This window comes from Lepus europaeus, chromosome 9, assembly GCF_033115175.1.
Source record: "Lepus europaeus isolate LE1 chromosome 9, mLepTim1.pri, whole genome shotgun sequence".
NCBI classification, from domain to species: domain Eukaryota; kingdom Metazoa; phylum Chordata; class Mammalia; order Lagomorpha; family Leporidae; genus Lepus; species Lepus europaeus.
Window position 1 is genome coordinate 125,154,511 of NC_084835.1, and position 19,632 is coordinate 125,174,142.

The following is a 19,632-nucleotide window of genomic DNA, read 5'->3' on the forward strand; positions in this document are numbered from 1 at the left end:
CGTGGTTCCGTCGGGGGCCCGCACTGCCGGACAGGCGGCAGCTCTGACCCGCAGCTCCGTGTACCCTGGTGTCACTCGGGTCCGCACCCGGTCGGCGAGCGCCGCCACCGCTGGGGCTGAACGTCGCGCCGGTCGCCTTTCGCATTTCCCGAGGTCCGGGGAGCGGAGCCTGGGGGCGTCCCCGGGCGCACGACCCCCGCGCGCGTCCTGCAGTTCCCGGGCCCCGCGGCGCACACTCGGTCCGCTTGGGGGTTATTTTTATCGCACACGGGTGTGGGGCGGCAGATTTATGACCCGGGATCCCGACGTCGCAGCCGCCGCGACTCTCACCCACCCCCCCGCCCGCCCTCCTCCGGCCGGCGAGGGACCGCGGCCCCGTCCTGGCCGCCAGGCAGCGGCGCGCAGAGCGCAGAGCGCAACGGGAGGCGCGCGGAGGTCTCCGGGCTCCGCCCGCCGCGGCCCAGACACCCCCCCCCCCGGTCCCCGGGGAGGCGAGGGCAGCCTGGGGGCCGCGGCCGGGGGCGCCGCTGCCTCGACCTCCCCCGAAACGCGGCCGCCGCTCAGGACGCGGCGACACCGCCCCACGTCCCGGGACGCCGCGCAATCTGTTAGTAATTTAGCGGGACGGGAATTTCCTTCCCGAGCCTGCCAGGGGAAGCGCTTTTCCAAATTTCCACAGCGGGGGAAGCCTGCGATTTTACATAATGACTTCAGCATGCGGGGCTCGCTCCCGCCCGCCCCCGCCCCCTCCCGGGAGCCCAGCGTGGCTCTCCCAGGTCCCCGGAGAGGACCCCAGCGTGCGGCGCGGCCCGGGTTCCCCTCGCTCCCCTCCGCCGCCGGGGCACCCCTGCCCCCGCGCTCGCCCCACCGCGCGGTCCTGCGCCCGCCCGCCGCCCCCCGGAGCCCCCAGTCGCGCGCCCCTGGCCTCTCCCGGGCGCCCCCGTCGCGGGCCGGCTAGCTGCGGCCGCCGCGCGGGGAGGGCGGCGCTGGCGACTCGTCCCCCGGGCCCCGCGCCGGCTCGGGCGGGCAGGGGCGTGATGTCACGGCAGGGAGGGGGCGCGGGAGCGGCGGGGAGGCGGGGGAGGTGTTTTCCAGCTTTAAAAAGGCAGGAGGCAGAGCGCGGCCCTGCGTCAGAGGAGCCTCCCAGCCTCGGACTCGCGGGCGCTGCACCCGCCGAGCGCGCACCGGGCGCGGCGCACGCCTCCGAGCCCCGCCACCGCGCTCGGGTTCCCCGGCCGCGGCCGGCCTGCCGCGCGCAAACCGCCACGTCTCTCCGTGGCGCGCGGTGCGGGGCGCCCTCGCGCGCGTCCGCCGGGGCCCAGGTCCCGCTTCCCCGGCGCCGGCCCGGGGGGCGCGGGGCGCCCGCCCCTGCTCCCCTCGGCCGCTCTCGCCGCCGCCGCGTGGATGCCAAGTACCAGCTTCCCAGTGCCTTCCAAGTTTCCACTCGGCCCTCCGGCTGCGGTCTGCGGCAGCGGGGAAACTTTGGGGCTCGCGCCGCCCGCCCGCGGCACCATGAAGTCGGCAGAGGAAGGTAAGCCCCGCGCGGCCGCCGCCCCCTGCGCGCCCCGGGACTCCCCGCGAGCCGGGCCCCCGCCCCCGTCGCAGCTCCCCGGGCCCCCGCGCCCCGACCGCCCACTGCGCGGGTCCCGGCACCCGGGGCAGCCGGGCCGGCGGCGTAGGGCTCCCGTGGAGCTGCCCGGGCCGGAGGCCGGGTCCCCTGGTGTTTCCCGGAGCGCGCCGTCTTGTCTCCTCTGGCTGGCTCTGAGTGCGCGGACTTGGCCTCCTCTGGGGCGGCCTCGCCGCGGATCCCGGCGGCGGAAACCCAGCTGCAGCGCGAGCGACTTGGGGACGGGGCGAGGTTAGCGCCGTCAGCACCGCCGGGGAAGCCGCGGGTGGAGCGGGGGGGGGGGGGGCATCCTAGGATGGGAAGGCTGCCCCGCTGCTTCGAGCAGCCGCGCGGCCGGGGTCCTGGCGCCCCGCGCCCCCGCGCTCTTGCGCAGCTCCGGGCGCAGCCGCCAGGCGCCCGGGGTCCGAACACGACCCCCGATTCCAGCCTCCGGGCCTGGGCCGGATCAGGGCGTGCGGCCGAGGTCGGAACGTTTCCGAAAGTTTGAAAGCGGACCGCCGGTGCCGAGCTGCCGGCTTGGCGCGAGAAGACTCGGCGGTGGCGACCTGCGCTCGGCGCCCCGCTGCGGAGCAGCCTTGCAGCCCCGGCCCCGTGCGCCCGCGGGTGGCTCCCGGTGGTGTGTGGGGAGGGTCCAGGCGAGAGACCCTGCTCTGAATCCCCTGTTCGGCCCGGAGCGTTTCACTGAAGTTAACTTTTTTAAATATGGCAAGCGTGCCAACGCGTGGCGAGCGCTCTGGAGTTAGAGACAGGCCGCCAGCCTCTGACAGGCGCTGTGGTTTCCTGCCCGGCGCCGGCACACGTGCGGCGGCTCCCGGGTCTGGAGGCCCCCAGACCCCGCTCACTCAGACCCCGCACGGTCCCCCGCGCCGTCCCACCGTGCGCTTGGGAGCAAGGGCGGGAGGGGCGGCCTCGGTTTCGGACCGTCTCCTGTCGGTTTTCGGAATGGCTCTGCCGGCCCGCACTGCTGGGCCTGGTTTGGAATGCCCGCAGATCCGCCACCGCGTGCAAGTTGCGGGTCTCCTGGAGCCCAGCCTCTGGGGCGGCTGCGCTCTGCCCTGTAGCGAGAGGGCTGCTCTCGCACCAGCAGGAAGGCCCCTGGTGAAGGCGATGGCCTTTTTCATGGTTGCTACGGAAGAAAAGCGAGTTTGAAAACGCCGCTGCTAACAGGCGACGCCGGGGACTGCTCAGTGTCCGTCCCTAGCTTCACAGGAGTGCCGAGCTGGACCACGCAGGATGCGCAGGGGGTGGTGGGCGGGAGGAAGCAGGAAGACACCTCCGTTGGGAGCAGGCCCAGCAGCTCTGCCCGCCGAGGGCCTCAGCACCCCCACACTGCCCTCCAGATGTTCGAGGGTCCCCGAAGCTCGCTGGGCGCCCTTTCCCATACCTCTGCCTCTCCTCCCAGAGGGACACAGAGCATGGCAGGCCCGCAGGTCGCCACCCAGCCTGGGCCAGACGCCCATGGCCCTGCAGAGTGGAAAGAAGCTGCCCTGGGCCCAGCCTCTCGGCTTCGAGGCATTGTTCCCTAGTCCGGATTGGAAGACCGGGATAGCCTGCAGCCTGCTCTTCCAGGTCCACGAGCCCGCTGCAGCCCCGGGGAGCAGCCCCGGGGGGAAGCCGGGAGCTGGGAGGAAGTCCAGACCAGTAAAGCAGCCGCAGCCGCAGCCAGGCACCGGTGGGGGCAGAGGTGCGGGGCGAGTATCCTGTGGCTGTCCCCGGTAAGGAGGGCGCCGGGCCAGGTCCCTCACCCCCGCCCCGGACCTGGGAGCCGGTGCTGGCCGGGCAGGTGAGCCGGAAGTCGTCATCTGGACAGGACGGCAGGCTGCTGTCTGGGTGTGATTTGCAGTGTAGCCAAAGTGTCTGGGTGCAGCAGTGACAAGGTGGCTGGAGTTATTAAAAAGGACAGAGAAAGGAAAACGGAGCTGGGGCTTCTCGGCTGCGGCCAGAACTTGACTTTGCCCAGGGTCAGCAAAAACAGCGTTCCAGACCCAACCCGCCCTTCGGCCGGCCTCAGAGTGAGGACTGAATTAGAAACCGAATTAGGCCGCACCTAGCGCCTTGGCCTGTGACAGGGGAGCGCCGGTCACGGGAGGGGGTCTGGGCCCAGCGTGTGCTGGAAGGGGACCCCCTCTGGGTGCTGGCTTTCCTGGTGCGGGGGCCGGGCAGAGGCGGAAGGAGGAGCCCCGGAGGAGCAGGCCCAGGGCGGCAGCGGCAGAAGGGGCCCAGGGCCTCCTGACTGCCCGCCGCCCCCTGTGACTGCTTGTGCCGCAGGCCCCTCGCGGCCGGGCCGTCGCATGGCCGGGTGGCCGCTGCTCCGCGGGCACTGGGAGCCAGATCGGGGCGCAGGGAGCCGCTTCGGAGCGCCGTCGTGTCCAGGGCACCTTCAGGGAAAACCTGGGCGAGGGTCCTGGGACCCCGCCCCCAGGTTACCGTCGGAGGCTGCCAGGCTCGCTCGGAACAGGGGTTCGGCGGCCCCGCGGCTTTTCTGGGAACTTTTTGAAACACGCGGTGCTGCGGTCCCACCGGGGGAGGGGCGTCACATCGGGCGCTCCAAGGGGCCCGGGGAGCCGGGTGCAGGCGAGGCCCGCCCAAGCCCCCTCCCAGCCGCCAGGGCTGGCCCGAGGGGCGGCCTGGGGGGTCCCCGCCCGCAGCCGGGCGCGAGGCCGAGGCGTGCGCTCGCGCGCGGGGAGTTTATTTAAAACTCGGAGCCGGCGGCCGTGAGCCGCTTGTTTATGTAAACCCGGAAACTCGGCGGGGCGGGGACAGGAGGCCCGGGGAGGGGACGGGGAGGGACCGGGGAGGGGACGGGGAGGGGACGCGGAGGGCCCGGCGGGGGTCACGGCGCGCGCAGGACGCGCGGCCGGGCGGGCGCGGAGCCGCGGGGCGACATGACGGGGCTGGAGGAGCCGGAGTTCGACTTCGAGTTCCTGTTCGAGTTCGACCAGAGCGCCGAGCGCGCCGCAGCCGCAGGTGGGTCGGGCCGGGAAGGAGCCGGGGCGGAGACCTGGGGGCCCCGCTGGCGCACCCCCTCCCGCGCGAGGTCCCGGGCGCCGCAGCGCCGGCGCAGGCCCGGGCGTCGGTGGCGAGCGCGGGGTGGGCGCGGAGGCCGCGCGCGGGGCGAGCTGCGCCAGCGCGCAGGTGGCGGCCCGGCCCCCCTCCGCGGACTTCCTGGCTCCGGCCGCCGCGGGGCCGCGCGGCGGCGGAGGGCGCCCCCTTCCCGGGTGGCCTGCGTGCGGCGCAGGACTTGGACGTTGCGGGCCGGGGACAGATGGTCAGCGGCGCTGCCAGAGGGCAGCGGGACGCCGCCTTCGGAGCGCCTGGCCCTGCCCTGCGGGCCGTGGGCGCACAGGCCCGGGAAGGCCCGCGCACCTGCGCTGTCCGGAGCCTGGGGCGCCGGTGCCAGCGCCCTGCTTCTCCCCAGCCGCCCACTCGGGACCCGCCCCTTCCTTCCATTGCTCCCTTCCCTGTGGAAACTAAAGACTCCAGTTAAGCAAACACCCCCTGGCCGCCCCGCACACACCGGCACACACCCGCACGCACCCGCACACACCCGCACCCCGGGCGCTTTCCTCACCTTCCTCAGGTTTCCCTTGGTCCCCGTGGCCGGCGACACTGCGTCCGCTCTCGTGTCACCCAGTGGCCTCCTTGCAAACGTCCAGCATCGTGTTGCTTTAGAGAACTGTTCCGAGCCGGCTGGGGGTGGTTTGTTCCCTGCGGGTCCCCGAGTGTCTTCCGGGCAGCCTCTCTGGCATCTTGTTCCGCGGCTGCGGGTGCCCGGCGGGAGCCGTGGTGGGACTGGGCGGCCGCTGCGGGCAGACGTGGGGCTGGCGTGGACCCCGGGGCCTGGGCAGCGGAGGGTGCTGGTTTCCTGAGCCAGTTCCGCCTCCACTTCCGCCTCTTCCCATCCCCGCAGCGGCAGCCTGACTTCTCCTGCTGTGAAAGTGGGTCCCAGCAGAGGGTCCCGCACTGGGAACCCCCGCCCTTCTGCGGGGCTGTGGGCAGAGCGTGTCCTGAGGGATGAAGCCGTGTGGGCCGCCACCCTGGGCACAGCTCCTGGGGCTTCTGTGGTGGTCCGCGGTGGTCGGGCCTTGCACTGTCTGGGTGACGTCCGTACGTGGCCTGTGTATGGACCAGGAGCCCAGCGAGGGCTCAGGGCTGCCCCAGAGGCACATCCAGCTGCTGTGATCTTAGCTTGGCCTCCCCGAGGAGGGCGGGGGTCCCCCAGCAGGGCTGGGCCTTGGGGTGCTCAGGGAGGGGCCGTGTGGGCTTCTCAGGGCAGGAACGCCGGGGGTCAGCGGGGTGACAGCTCCGGGGGCTGCCCCAGACTATGCCCACTCTGAGGGGTTGGCACTCCGACACCCTGGGTGGGGTGGCCTCCCGAGCCGGGCCACAGGGCCTCAGGACAGTCCTCCCGGCACATGCCAGGTGCCCTGGTGGAAGCAGGAATCAGACCACCTGGATGGCCGCGGGTGCCCGTTCAAAGCGTCCTTTTGCGGGGCTGGGAGGTTCCCTGGCAGCAATGGCGGTGTCTGGGCCACACCACGCACGCGAGAACTCCAGGGCTGCGGCACCAGGCAGGGCCCAGTGTTCCCGCTGTGGGGCTGGCGTGCCTGAGCGGAGTGGAGCGGCTGGGGCGGGGGCAGCCAGGGCTGGGGGAGCCCTTCCCCTTTGTGGTGTCGGAGGAAGTTGCTAGAGACCCTGCTGCGCAGATGGTGTGAGTGTGCGTCGTGTGGTTTTCTCTGCGTTATCATCCCCGAGTTACATTTTGGTCATTAATGATTCAATTACGCCGGATAGTCACATCACGCTCTAATATTAAATTAAGACCTGAAGGTCTCCAGCCCCTAATGGGTGATAGCAACTGCTTCTAGAATGAGCCTGGACATAAATCAGAGAGTGGGGGAATGGTTCTGAGATGGACAGCAAAGCAGGATGCTCCCGAGCTTTGAGGTTTGCACTAAGCACATTCCTGAGCGCCTAAGGCTGCCTGCTGGCCACGTGCTGCCTTGCAGGTGGTGGGCTCGGCGGGGGTGGGGCGGTTAGGACCCCCACCCTCCACATTGCACTGGGCACAAGGGTCTCCAGTACTCGCGCCGGTGATGGATTCTCAGTCCCCCTGTGCTGGGAGCAGGGCAGAACTTTAAAAACAATCTGCCCCGGGCAGGACAGGCGAGCAGAAGGCAGGGCCGTGGGCTCCCGCGGGAGGAGGAGGCCCTGCTCCCTCCGCGGCTCAGGAAATGCGTGTGGCTGCTTGGCCGCCAGCTGGGAGGCGGGTGTGTCCTGATGCCCGCCCCGGGGCTCCTGTTTTCTAAGTTATTTTGGCCTGAAAGCTGCCAGCACTGTCTCCGTGGCAACTCAGGAGGAAACTGGCCAAGGCCTCTGGGCCTCGGGCTGGAGCCTCCGGGCGGCCAGGCACCTCCCTGGCTCTGCAGGGACAGCGGTGGCACCGCCCTCCAGGCGCGGCTGGTGGCTCTGGGGTCAGCGGTGGGCGTCTGCAGAGAGGAGCTCTGGGAGCTTTATTTGCACCAAATGCTGGGGGAGCCCATGGCGGCTGAGCGGCGGCAGCAGGCACTCAGGTGGGGCAGGCGGGGCAGGCCGGCCGAGGGGGAGCACTGAGGTTGGGTAAGGGGCCGGCTTGGCTGTGTGACCCGGAGACCCCGGGCTTCCCAGGACCACAGGAGGTGAGGGCTAGCTTGCACTCACACAGCTCCTGACAACAGAGGGCCGGAGCTGCCGCCCGAGGCCTGCGGGCCCAGGCTGGACCGAGGCCTCGGCAGGTGACAGCCTGCTCCCCTGCACCTGGTTTGCTGTGGCGGGGCGTGCTTCTGCTTCTATGAGCCTCTCAACGCGGGGCGTGGCCTGACCAGGTGCCCTGGGCACCGAGAGCCAGGTGCCGTCCTGGGAGCTGAGCGAGCCCCTCCTGCGGCGTTTCCAACACCTGCCCGAGCGTCACGGCCTGCATTGCTGCGGCCAGAGGCGGTGTGGGCAGCTGGAGGAAGGCCCTGGCTGCCGGCGGCCCCTGTTCTATTTCTAGCCTGGTGTCCGGCAGCTCAGCCCTGCGGAGGCTCAAGGGGGTGTTCCTTAAAGTGAAAAGTAAAAGCTGAGCGAGAGAGCCCTGGCTCGGCGTGTGGGACAGGCGAGGGATCTGGTGGTGGCAGGGGCTGTGGGGGGCACTACAGAGGCACCCGAGGCAGGCGTGGGCGGCCGGTCCCTGGACAGAGCGAGTGGAGGGCAGTGTCCTCTGAGCCCAGGGGTGGCAGGTGTGACAGTCTTCCCTCCTGAAGAAATAATGAGGCCAGGTTGTAGACAGACTCGGTGGGGGCTGGCTGCAGACCTCTGGCTCCCTGCGCGGTGGCGTCCACTCCCGCGCCCCCAGACCGTCACGTGGTGCCCAGCACGTGCAGAGCTGTATTGGGAGCGCAGGCCGCACCCTCCCTGGTCTGTGTTAAATCGCCCCGTGTGCCCTGTGTGCTCCACTTGCTGCTCACCTGCACGGCGGCCCTGGCCGTCGCCGCCTCACTCCCGTGGTGTCACCTGATGTGACAGGAGCCCGCCCCGGCCCCCAGGGTTGTAGGAAAGTTGCTGGGAATAGTTTTGTTCCATGCAGGTCCCTTTGAACAGCCAAATAGTCAGATTTGCATCCGGTTTAGGTGGAAAATAAAACCCAAGTCGCTGGGGGCGGGGCCTGCCGGCTGCCTCCCAGGGGGCTGGGCCCCGACTGGCGGAGCAGCCCCTGCCTCCCAGGGCTCTTGGCTCCTAATGAGGTCTGGGCATTTCAGCTTTCATTTTGCAATTTGCTTAATGAAGGAAAGCACAGGCGTAGGTGAATCTTTTTAAATAGGGGCTTTATGCTTTTTCCCCTTTCCTCGCTGAAATACTTTGGTTTAAATAAAAGCCCCTCTTGGGATGTTGGGGGCCTGTGGCTGGCCCCAGGCACTTCCGTTCTTCTTGGCTGGGCCCCTCATCTCCCAGCCCCTTCCCTGCAGCCACGCCTGGGGACGATCAGTACTGCTACCCTGAAACCTGCAGGGCCCGCCTCCCGGGCCCCCATTGCCCCCAGCGTCTCCTGCACGCGGGCTCTGTCCCTGCGTCCCGGGGGCAGGGGCGGGGAGCCTGTGCGGGGCGCAGCACCTGCGGGTTCTCTCCACCTCCCCCCGCCCCGGCCAAGGCTGCCCACCTTGGGAATGCCAGGCACAGCGGCTGCGGGTTCTCCCCCCCCCCCCCCACTACCTGCTACGCCACAGCGCCGGCCCCCTGAGTGTGTCATTGGTCAACAAGGAGTGGTGCCAAGGAGGTGATGCGGTGCTGGGGCAGCCCCCAAGGCCCTGCTGCAGCCACGGTGCACGGGGTGGGGGCCGCCTGAGCAGGGAGAGGCCCCTCAGCACCTTCCCTCCCCGTGTCCCATCGTGGTGCCCCCCCCATCTTGCACCCACGGTCAAAGCCCTGGGCGCCCTGTTGGCGGGGTTCAGGGGTACCCAGGGGCCATGGGTTTGATGGAGGAGAGGGCTGGTTTGACCCACTGAAGCCCCCAGGGAGGGCTGGAGCTGATGTCGAGTGGTGACCAGACGTGCTTTGTACAGACTTCAAGGGGCTCCCCAGCCTGGCCGGAGCCTCCAGACGCAGTCAGCCACCAGGCAATTTTTAATAAGAGTGCAATTTGTGTTTAACACTGGATCACAGTTTCCAGTGAACAGTACCCTGTGAGTGTGTGATTTCGGGTCCCAACCAGGAGGCAGGCTGGATGCAGGCCCGGCTCTGGCCACCTCCCTGGCCCCAGCAGGTGTGGCTGTGGCTCATCCAGGAATGGCCAGCGCTGATCCCAGGCCTCCAGGCCTGGCGGGCGGGGCCGGCGTGGCGCAGGTGTCCTGTGCGGGCGTGGCTCCACCCCCCTGCAGGGGTTCTGCCTGCCCAGTGTGCCTGGACTTCTGGGAGGCTGAGGGGTGAGGGCACGGTGCCGTGCCGCTGGGGGACCGTGAAGGGTGCTTTTGGCCAGGGAGCTCTTAGCTGATAAGAGTCACAGACTGGCTTCGACAGGCTGTCCGGGTGCCCCTTCTGGAAACCGGGACAGTGGGCCCAGGTTTGGGGCGGGCAGTCATGGAGGCCTGCGGGCGGGGTTGGGGGGGGGGCGCGCGTTGCTGGCTCTGAACCAGGGCTGGGTGGAAGGTGCCCTGCATCAGCCCTGTGCAGGCCCCACCCCGGGCTCCCTGTGCTGCAGTTTCCGTGGCTGAGGGAGCCGGGCGTGTGTCTCCTGCAGTGTCACAGAAAGGCCCCCAGGTCACCCTCCGCCCCCAGCACGGCGTCTGTGGAATTCCGTGGGCAGCAGTCATGGCTTCGGAGCTGCGGCACCCGGGCACAGCCAGCCCTGTGGGGAGTCCGAGGCACGGCCGTGCACAGAATCCTAGCATCCAGGAGATGCGCTCCTGGGGGAGCCGCGGGCACTGGGGACCCCCGCACCGCGTACCCCATTGCCTGGGTTCCAGCCCTGGCCATCTAGCTCCCTGCTACTGCATCTGGGAGGGCGGTGGCCCCTGCTCAGGCTCCGGGCTCCAGCCCTGCCTGTTGAGGGCATCCGGGGAGTGGACGGCAGGAGGGCCGTCTCTCCGGGAGTGGACAGTGGAGGGCCGTCTCTCTCTCGGGGAGAGGACGGCGGGAGGGCCGTCTCTCTCTCGGGGAGTGGACGGCGGGAGGGCCCTCTCTCCGGGAGTGGACGGCGGGAGGGCCGTCTCTCTCTCCGGGAGTGGACGGTGGAGGGCCGTCTCTCTCTCCGGGAGTGGACGGCGGGAGGGCCGTCTCTCTCTCCGGGAGTGGACAGTGGTGGGCCGTCTCTCTCTCGGGGAGTGGACGGCGGGAGGGCCGTCTCTCTCTCGGGGGAGTGGACGGCGGGAGGGCCCTCTCTCCGGAGTGGACGGCGGGAGGGCCGTCTCTCTCTCCGGGAGTGGACGGCGGGAGGGCCGTCTCTCTCTCCGGAAGTGGACGGTGGAGGGCCGTCTCTCTCTCCGGGAGTGGACAGTGGAGGGCCGTCTCTCTCTCGGGGAGTGGACGGCGGGAGGGCCGTCTCTCTCTTGGGGAGTGGACGCGGGGGAGGGCCGTCTCTCTCTCCGGGAGTGGACGGCGGGAGGGCCGTCTCTCTCTCCGGGAGTGGACGGCGGGAGGGCCGTCTCTCTCTCCGGGAGTGGACGGCGGGAGGGCCGTCTCTCTCTCCGGGAGTGGACGGCGGGAGGGCCCTCTCTCCGGGAGTGGACGGCGGGGAGGGCCGTCTCTCTCTCCGGGAGTGGACGGTGGAGGGCCCTCTCTCCGGGAGTGGACGGCGGGAGGGTCGTCTCTCTCTCTCGTGGAGTGGACGGCGGGAGGGCCGTCTCTCCGGGAGTGGACGGCGGGAGGGCCGTCTCTCTCTCTCCGGGAGTGGACAGTGGAGGGCCCTCTCTCCGGGACGTGGACGGCGGGAGGGCCGTCTCTCTCTCTCGTGGAAGTGGACGGCGGGAGGGCCGTCTCTCTCTCGGGGAGTGGACGGCGGGAGGGCCGTCTCTCTCTCGGGGAGTGGACGGCGGGAGGGCCGTCTCTCTCTCTCCAGGAGTGGACGGCGGGAAGGCCGTCTCTCTCTCCGGGAGTGGACGGCGGGAGGGCCATCTCTCTCTCCGGGAGTGGACGGCGGGAGGGTCGTCTCTCTCTCCGGGAGTGGACGGCGGGAGGGCCGTCTCTCTCTCTCCGGGAGTGGACGGCGGGAGGGCCGTCTCTCCGGGAGTGGACGGCGGGAGGGCCGTCTCTCTCGTGGAGTGGACGGCGGGAGGGCCGTCTCTCTCTCGGGGAGTGGACGGCGGGAGGGCCGTCTCTCTCTCCGGGAGTGGACGGCGGGAGGGTCGTCTCTCTCTCCGGGAGTGGACGGCGGGGAGGGCCGTCTCTCTCTCTCCGGGAGTGGACGGCGGGAGGGCCGTCTCTCCGGGAGTGGACGGCGGGAGGGCCGTCTCTCTCGTGGAGTGGACGGCGGGAGGGCCGTCTCTCTCTCGGGGAGTGGACGGCGGGAGGGCCGTCTCTCCGGGAGTGGACGGCGGGAGGGCCGTCTCTCTCTCCGGGAGTGGACGGTGGAGGGCCCTCTCTCCGGAGTGGACGGCGGGAGGGTCGTCTCTCTCTCTCGTGAGTGGACGGCGGGAGGGCCGTCTCTCTCTCGGGGAGTGGACGGCGGGAGGGCCGTCTCTCTCTCGGGGAGTGGACGGCGGGAGGGCCGTCTCTCTCTCTCGGGGAGTGGACGGCGGGAAGGCCGTCTCTCTCTCCGGGAGTGGACGGCGGGAGGGCCGTCTCTCTCTCCGGGAGTGGACGGCGGGGAGGGTCGTCTCTCTCTCCGGGAGTGGACGGCGGGAGGGGCCGTCTCTCTCTCGGGGAGTGGACGGCGGGAGGGCCGTCTCTCTCTCGTGGAGTGGACGGCGGGAGGGCCGTCTCTCTCTCCGGGAGTGGACGGCGGGAGGGCCGTCTCTCTCTCCGGGAGTGGACGGCGGGAGGGCCGTCTCTCTCTCCGGGAGTGGACGGCGGGAGGGCCCTCTCTCCGGGAGTGGACGGCGGGAGGGCCGTCTCTCTCTCCGGGAGTGGACGGTGGAGGGCCCTCTCTCCGGGAGTGGACGGCGGGAGGGTCGTCTCTCTCTCTCGTGGAGTGGACGGCGGGAGGGCCGTCTCTCCGGGAGTGGACGGCGGGAGGGCCGTCTCTCTCTCCGGGAGTGGGACAGTGGAGGGCCCTCTCTCCGGGAGTGGACGGCGGGAGGGTCGTCTCTCTCTCTCGTGGAAGTGGACGGCGGGAGGGCCGTCTCTCTCTCGGGGGAGTGGACGGCGGGAGGGCCGTCTCTCTCTCGGGGAGTGGACGGCGGGAGGGCCGTCTCTCTCTTTCCAGGAGGTGGACGGCGGGAAGGCCGTCTCTCTCTCCGGGAGTGGACGGCGGGAGGGCCGTCTCTCTCTCCGGGAGTGGACGGCGGGAGGGTCGTCTCTCTCTCCGGGAGTGGACGGCGGGAGGGCCGTCTCTCTCTCTCCGGGAGTGGACGGCGGGAGGGCCGTCTCTCCGGGAGTGGACGGCGGAAGGGCCGTCTCTCTCGTGGATGTGGACGGCGGGAGGGCCGTCTCTCTCTCGGGGAGTGGACGGCGGGAGGGCCGTCTCTCCGGGAGTGGACGGCGGGAGGGCCCGTCTCTCTCTCCGGGAGTGGACGGTGGAGGGCCCTCTCTCCGGGAGTGGACGGGCGGGAGGGTCGTCTCTCTCTCTCGTGGAGTGGACGGCGGGAGGGCCGTCTCTCTCTCGGGGAGTGGACGGCGGGAGGGCCGTCTCTCTCTCTCGGGGAGTGGACGGCGGGAGGGCCGTCTCTCTCTCCGGGAGTGGACGGCGGAGAGGGTCGTCTCTCTCTCCGGGAAGTGGACGGCGGGAGGGCCGTCTCTCTCTCTCCGGGAGTGGACGGCGGGAGGGCCGTCTCTCCGGGAGTGGACGGCGGGAGGGCCGTCTCTCTCGTGGAGTGGACGGCGGGAGGGCCGTCTCTCTCTCTCGTGGAGTGGACGGCGGGAGGGCCGTCTCTCCGGGAGTGGACGGCGGGAGGGCCGTCTCTCTCTCCGGGAGTGGACGGTGGAGGGCCCTCTCTCCGGGAGTGGACGGCGGGAGGATCGTCTCTCTCTCTCGGGGAGTGGACGGCGGGAGGGCCGTCTCTCTCTCGGGGATGTGGACGGCGGGAGGGCCGTCTCTCTCTCGGGGAGTGGACGGCGGGGAGGGCCGTCTCTCTCTCGGGATGTGGACGGCGGGAGGGCCGTCTCTCTCTCTCGGGGAGTGGACGGCGGGAAGGCCGTCTCTCTGCTCCGGGAGTGGACGGTCGGGAGGGGCCGTCTCTCTCTCCGGGAGTGGACGGCGGGAGGGCCGTCTCTCTCTCTCCGGGAGTGGACGGCGGGAGGGCCGTCTCTCCGGGAGTGGACGGCGGGAGGGCCGTCTCTCTCGTGGAGTGGACGGCGGGAGGGCCGTCTCTCTCTCTCCGTGGAGTGGACGGCGGGAGGGCCGTCTCTCTCTCGGGGAGTGGACGGCGGGAGGGCCGTCTCTCCGGAGTGGACGGCGGGAGGGCCCCTCTCTCTCTCTCCGGGAGTGGATGGCGGGAGGGCCGTCTCTCTCTCGGGGGAGTGGACGGCGGGAGGGCCCTCTCTCTCTCCGGGAGTGGACGGCGGGAGGGCCATCTCTCTCGGGGAGTGGACGGCGGGAGGGCCGTCTCTCTCTCCGGGAGTGGACGGTGGAGGGCCGTCTCTCTCTCCCGGGGAGTGGACGGTGGAGGGGCCGTCTCTCTCTCGGGGACGTGGACGGCGGGAGGGCCGTCTCTCTCTCCGGGAAGTGGACGGCGGGAGGGCCGTCTCTCTCTCGGGAGTGGACGGCGGGAGGGCCCTCTCTCTCTCTCCGGGAGTGGACGGCGGGAGGGCCGTCTCTCTCTCGGGGAGTGGACGGCGGGAGGGCCGTCTCTCTCTCCGGGAGTGGACGGCGGGAGGGGCCGTCTCCCTCTCGGGGAAGTGGACGGCGGGAGGGCTGTCTCTCTCTCTCTGGGAGTGGACGGTGGAGGGCCGTCTCTCTCTCCGGGAGTGGACGGCGGGAGGGCCGTCTCTCTCTCCGGGAGTGGACGGTGGAGGGCCGTCTCTCTCCGGGAGTGGACGGTAGGGACATCTCCCAGCTCCCTGCCTCCTTCAGTCTGCCCTTTGGCTCGGTCAGCCCTTACACAAGGTGCGTCCCTGGGCCGGAGCCGGCCCCCCCGAGCCCCCGTAAGAGGACTCGGAGTCTGTTTTATCCCACACCTGAGGCGCCCGCGCTGTTCGCAGCCGGCGGTTAGGGCGCCGGGCCGTGACTCGGGTGCCGCCACGTGATTGGGTCTAGGGTGCCGTGACGTCATTACAGCGCCGGGCCGTGGCTCGGGTGCCGCCACGCGATTGGGTCTAGGGTGCCGTGACGTCATTACCGCTCCGGGCCGTGGCTCGGGTGCCGCCACGTGATTGGGTCTAGGGCGCCGTGACGTCATTACAGCGCCGGGCCGTGGCTCGGGTGCCGCCACACGATTGGGTCTAGGGCGCCGTGACGTCATTACCAGCGCCGGGCCGTGGCTCGGGTGCCGCCACACGATTGGGTCTAGGGCGCCGTGACGTCATTACCGCGCCGGGCCGTGGCTCGGGCTCCACGACGAGAACGAGGGACTCAGCGGCGTGACTAGCGCCGTGATGAGGATTAGGGCGCTGGGACGCGACTGGAGCTCCATGGCGTCTCGGGCTGCCGTGAGGGCGATCAGGCTGCAGAGCCCGCGCTGCTGTCCGCCCCCTTCCCCGCCGGCCGGCAGTGGAGCCGTGGGACGAACCCAGGGGCCCCGGCTGAGGGAGGCAGCGCCGGCCGCCATGGACGGAAACCACCCTGTCGAGGTGGTGAGGAGGCGAAGGCTGAGAAAGTGGCGTCACGTGTGATGCGCGTGAGAACGTGAGCCAGACACCGTGTGCGAGTGTGTGGTCGGTGGCCTGAGGTCCACGCAGGGGGCTGGGGGCAGTGACACCCGGCAGAGAGGAGGGGCGGGGCCCTTGGCCAGAGCGGACCCTGGCTTCGCGCCCGGGTCAGGTGTGGCCGCTGCCGCAGGCTGACCTCAGGGCCTCTGGGGCTCGGGCCTGGCCTGCTGGTGGCTGGGCGGCCTGGCTTGCGGGCTCGGGCGGGTGTGTGCCTCTTGGGGACCGACTTCATGCCGCTCTTTCTTGTCTCCCTTCCAGAACACTACGGCTACGCGTCCTCCACCGTCGGCTCCGGCTTGCCTCTGCCCGCGGCCCATGCCTCGGTGCCCGGCCCCCTGCCATGACCTCCAGACCCCCACCCCAGGCATCTCCGCCGTCCCTCTGGGAGTCACCCCTCGGGGTACGGAGGAGCCGTGGACAGTGGGCCCCCGGGCTACTTTCTGTCTTCCAGCACTGTCAGGCCCAACGGGGCCCCGGCCCTCGAGAGCCCGCGTATTGAGATCACCTCGTACCTGGGCCTGCACCACAGCAGCAGCCAGTTTTTCCATGACGTGGAGGTGGAAGACGTCATCCCCAGCTCCAAACGGCCCCCTTCCACGGCCACGCTGAACCTGCCCCAACCTGGAGGCCTACCGAGACCCCTCGTGCCTGAGCCGGCCAGCAGCCTGTCCTCGAGGAGCTGCAACTCCGAGGCCTCCTCCTACGAGTCCAACTACTCGTTCCCATATGCGTCCCCTCAGACGTCGCCATGGCAGTCTCCCTGCGTGTCCCCCAAGACCACGGACCCCGAGGAAGGCTTTCCCCGGGGCCTGGGGGCCTGCAACCTGGGCTCCCCCCGGCACTCTCCCTGCACCTCCCCCCGTGCCAGTGTCACCGAGGAGAGCTGGCTTGGGGCGCGTGGCTCCAGGCCCACCTCGCCCTGCAACAAGCGCAAGTACAGCCTCAACGGCCGCCAGCCCTCCTGCTCGCCCCACCACTCGCCCACGCCGTCCCCCGCACGGCTCCCCGAGGGTCAGCGTGACAGACGACAGCTGGGCTCGGGAACACCACCCAGTACACCAGTTCGGCCATCGTGGCGGCCATCAACGCGCTGACGACGGACAGCAGCCTGGACCTGGCCGAGGGCATCCCCGTCAAAGCCCGCAAGACCGCCCTGGAGCACTCCCCCTCGCTGGCGCTCAAGGTGGAGCCGGCTGGGGAGGACCTGGGGAGCACCCCGCCCGCGTCCGACTTCCCGCCCGACGAGTTCCCCTTCCAGCACCTGCGGAAGGGCGCCTTCTGCGACCAGTACCTGTCTGTGCCGCAGCACCCCTACCAGTGGGCCAGGCCCAAGTCCCTGTCGCCCACGCCCTACATGAGGTGAGTGGCCCACGCCCTACCCAAGGGAGCAACGGCAGAGGATGGGCCCTGGGGGTCTGGGAGTGAGGCCTGTGGCCGAGGGGCTGCCCGCTCGCCTCTTAGAGGTCACGTTTGCAGGCGAGGGGCTGCCTGCGCACAGCGTGTTTTAGCAAAGCCCAGCCAGCCCCTCGTGTGCCTCCTGGTGCAGATGGGGCCCCGGCTCCACAAGTCTCCAGGGCTGCCGCTGGGCTCACAGCACTCGGAGAGCAACACGGCCTCCATCCCCGGAGACGGCGCCCGCTGGCCGTCTGCTCCAGTCGCAGGTCTCTGGTTGTTGGTTTCTCTTGTTAATGGGGCGAGGGCTGCGCGTTGCTCCTTGGGGCCTCCTTGCCCTGCCCAGTGTTTTCGTTTTTAACTAAATGGCTTCCCCAGCAGGTGGGCCTCCGATGACACTGGCAGCACCTTCTGCTTCAGGGTTTTGTTGGAGGCAAAGACGTCCTCAGGCTCTGACCTCGTCCCCAGGAGCCCTTGAGACAGGCAGCCAGCTGTGCACGCAGCCGGCCACGTTCCAGGCGGGGACGGCTGAAGCAGGCACGTGGCAAGGCTGCTGCACACGGGAGCCATCTCCGCTCCTGGGGGATTTGCGGCTGGAGCTGCCTGTGGCTCCGTGGGTTCCAGACAGGAATGCGCCCGGCTGAGTCCTCTCTGGGGAGGGGACGGTGCCACTCCCATCCTGTGGCAGGCTCACTCCACCCGCCGGCTGGCCTGGCTTCGAGGGTTGGAGTCAGTTCAGATCATGGGGGTAGGCTCCTGCTGCCCTTCCCAGTTTCCTCTCAATGCTGTGAGGTTTATTTATTTATTTGTTTTTAGTGTATTTGAAAGGCAGAGTGACAGAGAGGGGGAGAGGCAGAGAGAGAGAGAGAATTTTCCATCTGCTGATTCACTTCCAAAATGCCTGCAACAGCCCAAGCTGAAGCTGGGAGCCTGGGACTCCCTCCTGGTCTCCCATGTAGATGTAGGGACCCAAGCGCTTGGGCCGTCTTCTACTGCTTTCTGAGGTACATTAACAGGGAGCTGGATCAGAAGTGGAGCAGCCGGGACTCAAATCCACACTCCACTATGATATGCCAGCATTGCAGGCTGTGCCATGGTCTTGCCTCCATACCGTGAGGTTTAAAAGGCTGGTGTGCTTAGCGTTGGCATCACGGGAAGTGTACCTTGGAGACTGTGTTTCATGCATAAATATGGGAACTTAAAAATCACATTTGAAGGCATTTAAAAATGAAAAGCTCCTCGTGTCTGTTGCATGGCTATTGTAATTTATCCTTACATAGGAGCAGCAACACCGGCCCAACACCAGTGCTCCCAGCACAGTCACACACCTGGCACCTGTGCCCTCAGCATCTTTGTCACGTAGAGCCCAGCTGTCGGTGTGTGTGGTGGTGACTGTGCCCTGAGGAGCCTTGCGAGAGCTGGTGAGGATTCACGTCACCCTGGTTACTGTCCCCCTGGGCTTCTGTTGCAAAGCACCAGGGACAAGTGGCTTCCCCAGGACTCTGGAGGCCTGAGGCTTGGGAGGGAGAGAAGGAGGGTGTGCGCAGCCTGTCCTTTGTGGGGCAGAGTGTGCAGTGTCCAGATGGCCCTCGTCCAGAGGACTGGGACCCACTCTTGTGGCCCCATCTTAATGGCATGTAATTGAGCCCTCCCCGACAGTATGGGGTAGGGACAGAGTACCCCATAGCCCATCCCAGCAGTAGTGGGGGAATGAGCTGGGGGCGATGTGTGTTGTGTAGCAGGTAAAGCCGCTGCCTGCAATGCCAGCATCCCATGGGCTCTGGTTAGTGTCCTATCCAGCTCCTTGCTAATGCTCCTGGGAAAGCAGTGGAAGGTGGCCTAAGTGCTTAGGCCCCGTCACCCATGTCGGAGACCTGGTTGAAGCTCCTGGCTTCCGCTTGGCCCAGATCCGGCCATTGCAGCCATCTTGGGGGTTAAGCCAGCAGTTGGAAGCTCTCTCTCCCCATCTCTCCATCTCTCTCCATCTCTCTCTGTAGCTGTCTTTCAAATAAATAAATCTTAAAAACACAAAGAAAAGAATGAGCTGGTCCCTGGCTTTCACTGCGCTCAGCAGCGGGCGGGGTGTCCTTGGGAGCCCCCACGTAGGACTGCCCTCGTCGCCGGGTGGCTGGCAGGCCTGGGCTGCTGGTTTTTTCCTTGGCTTTGGGGTGTTGGCAGCAGTCATAGGCCAGGGGTCTGTTCTCTTTATCTCACAGCCACAGGGCTCCTCGTCAGATGTGAGCCGGTGAGGTTCCTGTGTGTTAATGTACACACACACGTGAAAGGGCGCAGGGTCACCTTTTCCCACTGTTTTGATTCCACATCAAAAGGTGTTTCCTGGCGGCTGGCGATGTGTTTCCAGGTGACCTCAAGCCCGGGGCCCCGGGTCGCTCTGCCGGTGAGATGGAGTGACCACACTTCCTTCCCCGGCCGCGCTCAGCGGGTAAGCAGCAGGCCTTGCGGCCAGGCGCTGGTTGACGTCAGCAGGATCTTGGACAGCGCGATGAACTGCTGTATTTTCAATTATCTCCAAAGTTTGGACTGGAGGATTTATCCCAGCTCGCCCGCCTTCCCCTTTCCTGGGCGCGGTGCTGCTGCCCTTTGGCTCATGTCCTGGTGCCGAAAGGGGCTTTGTGGTGAAGGCATGCCGCGCAGTGTCCGTGGTGCCCTGTCCGCGCCCGGCGTGTTGGAAGGCCCGTGGGGGCTCAGAGGATGACACCACGCTCTTGCCGCACTTGGGGAGGTGATGGTCTGGGAAATGGGTGAGCACCTGCCAGGACTTCAGTTTCGGTTATTTCTGTCCCTCAGGCTTGGCTTCCTGACCTGCTGGATTCTGCTCCAAATATCAGACTTTTTGGTTCTCTCTTCTAGTACCAAACTGTGGCTGTGTGCGCTCTCTCTCATTTTAAGATTTATTTTATTTGAAAGGCAGAATTACATAGAAAGAGAAATAGAAAAAGAGCTTCCATCTGCTGGTTCATTCTCCAAATGGCTGCAACAGCCAGGGCTGGACCAGGCCAAAGCCCGGAGCCGGAGCTTCTTCCAGGTCTCCCATGTTGGGGCAAGAGCCCAGGCACTGGGGCCATCTTCCACTGCTCTCCCAGGTGCCTTAGCAGGGAGCTGGATGGGAAGTGGAGCAG

General features: G+C 68.4%; 1 protein-coding gene across 1 annotated transcript in view; it reads left to right on the plus strand.

Moving 5' to 3' along the window:
• The first annotated feature begins 1,404 nt into the window (after nucleotides 1-1,404).
• Nucleotides 1,405-19,632, plus strand: part of NFATC1 (nuclear factor of activated T cells 1) — a 123,189-nt gene continuing 104,961 nt past the window's right edge. Inside the window, 8 exon segments of the mRNA XM_062201825.1 lie at nucleotides 1,405-1,531; nucleotides 15,359-15,426; nucleotides 15,428-15,473; nucleotides 15,476-15,714; nucleotides 15,716-15,749; nucleotides 15,752-16,092; nucleotides 16,094-16,135; nucleotides 16,137-16,459. Coding sequence (XP_062057809.1) covers nucleotides 1,405-1,531; nucleotides 15,359-15,426; nucleotides 15,428-15,473; nucleotides 15,476-15,714; nucleotides 15,716-15,749; nucleotides 15,752-16,092; nucleotides 16,094-16,135; nucleotides 16,137-16,459 — 1,220 coding nt within the window.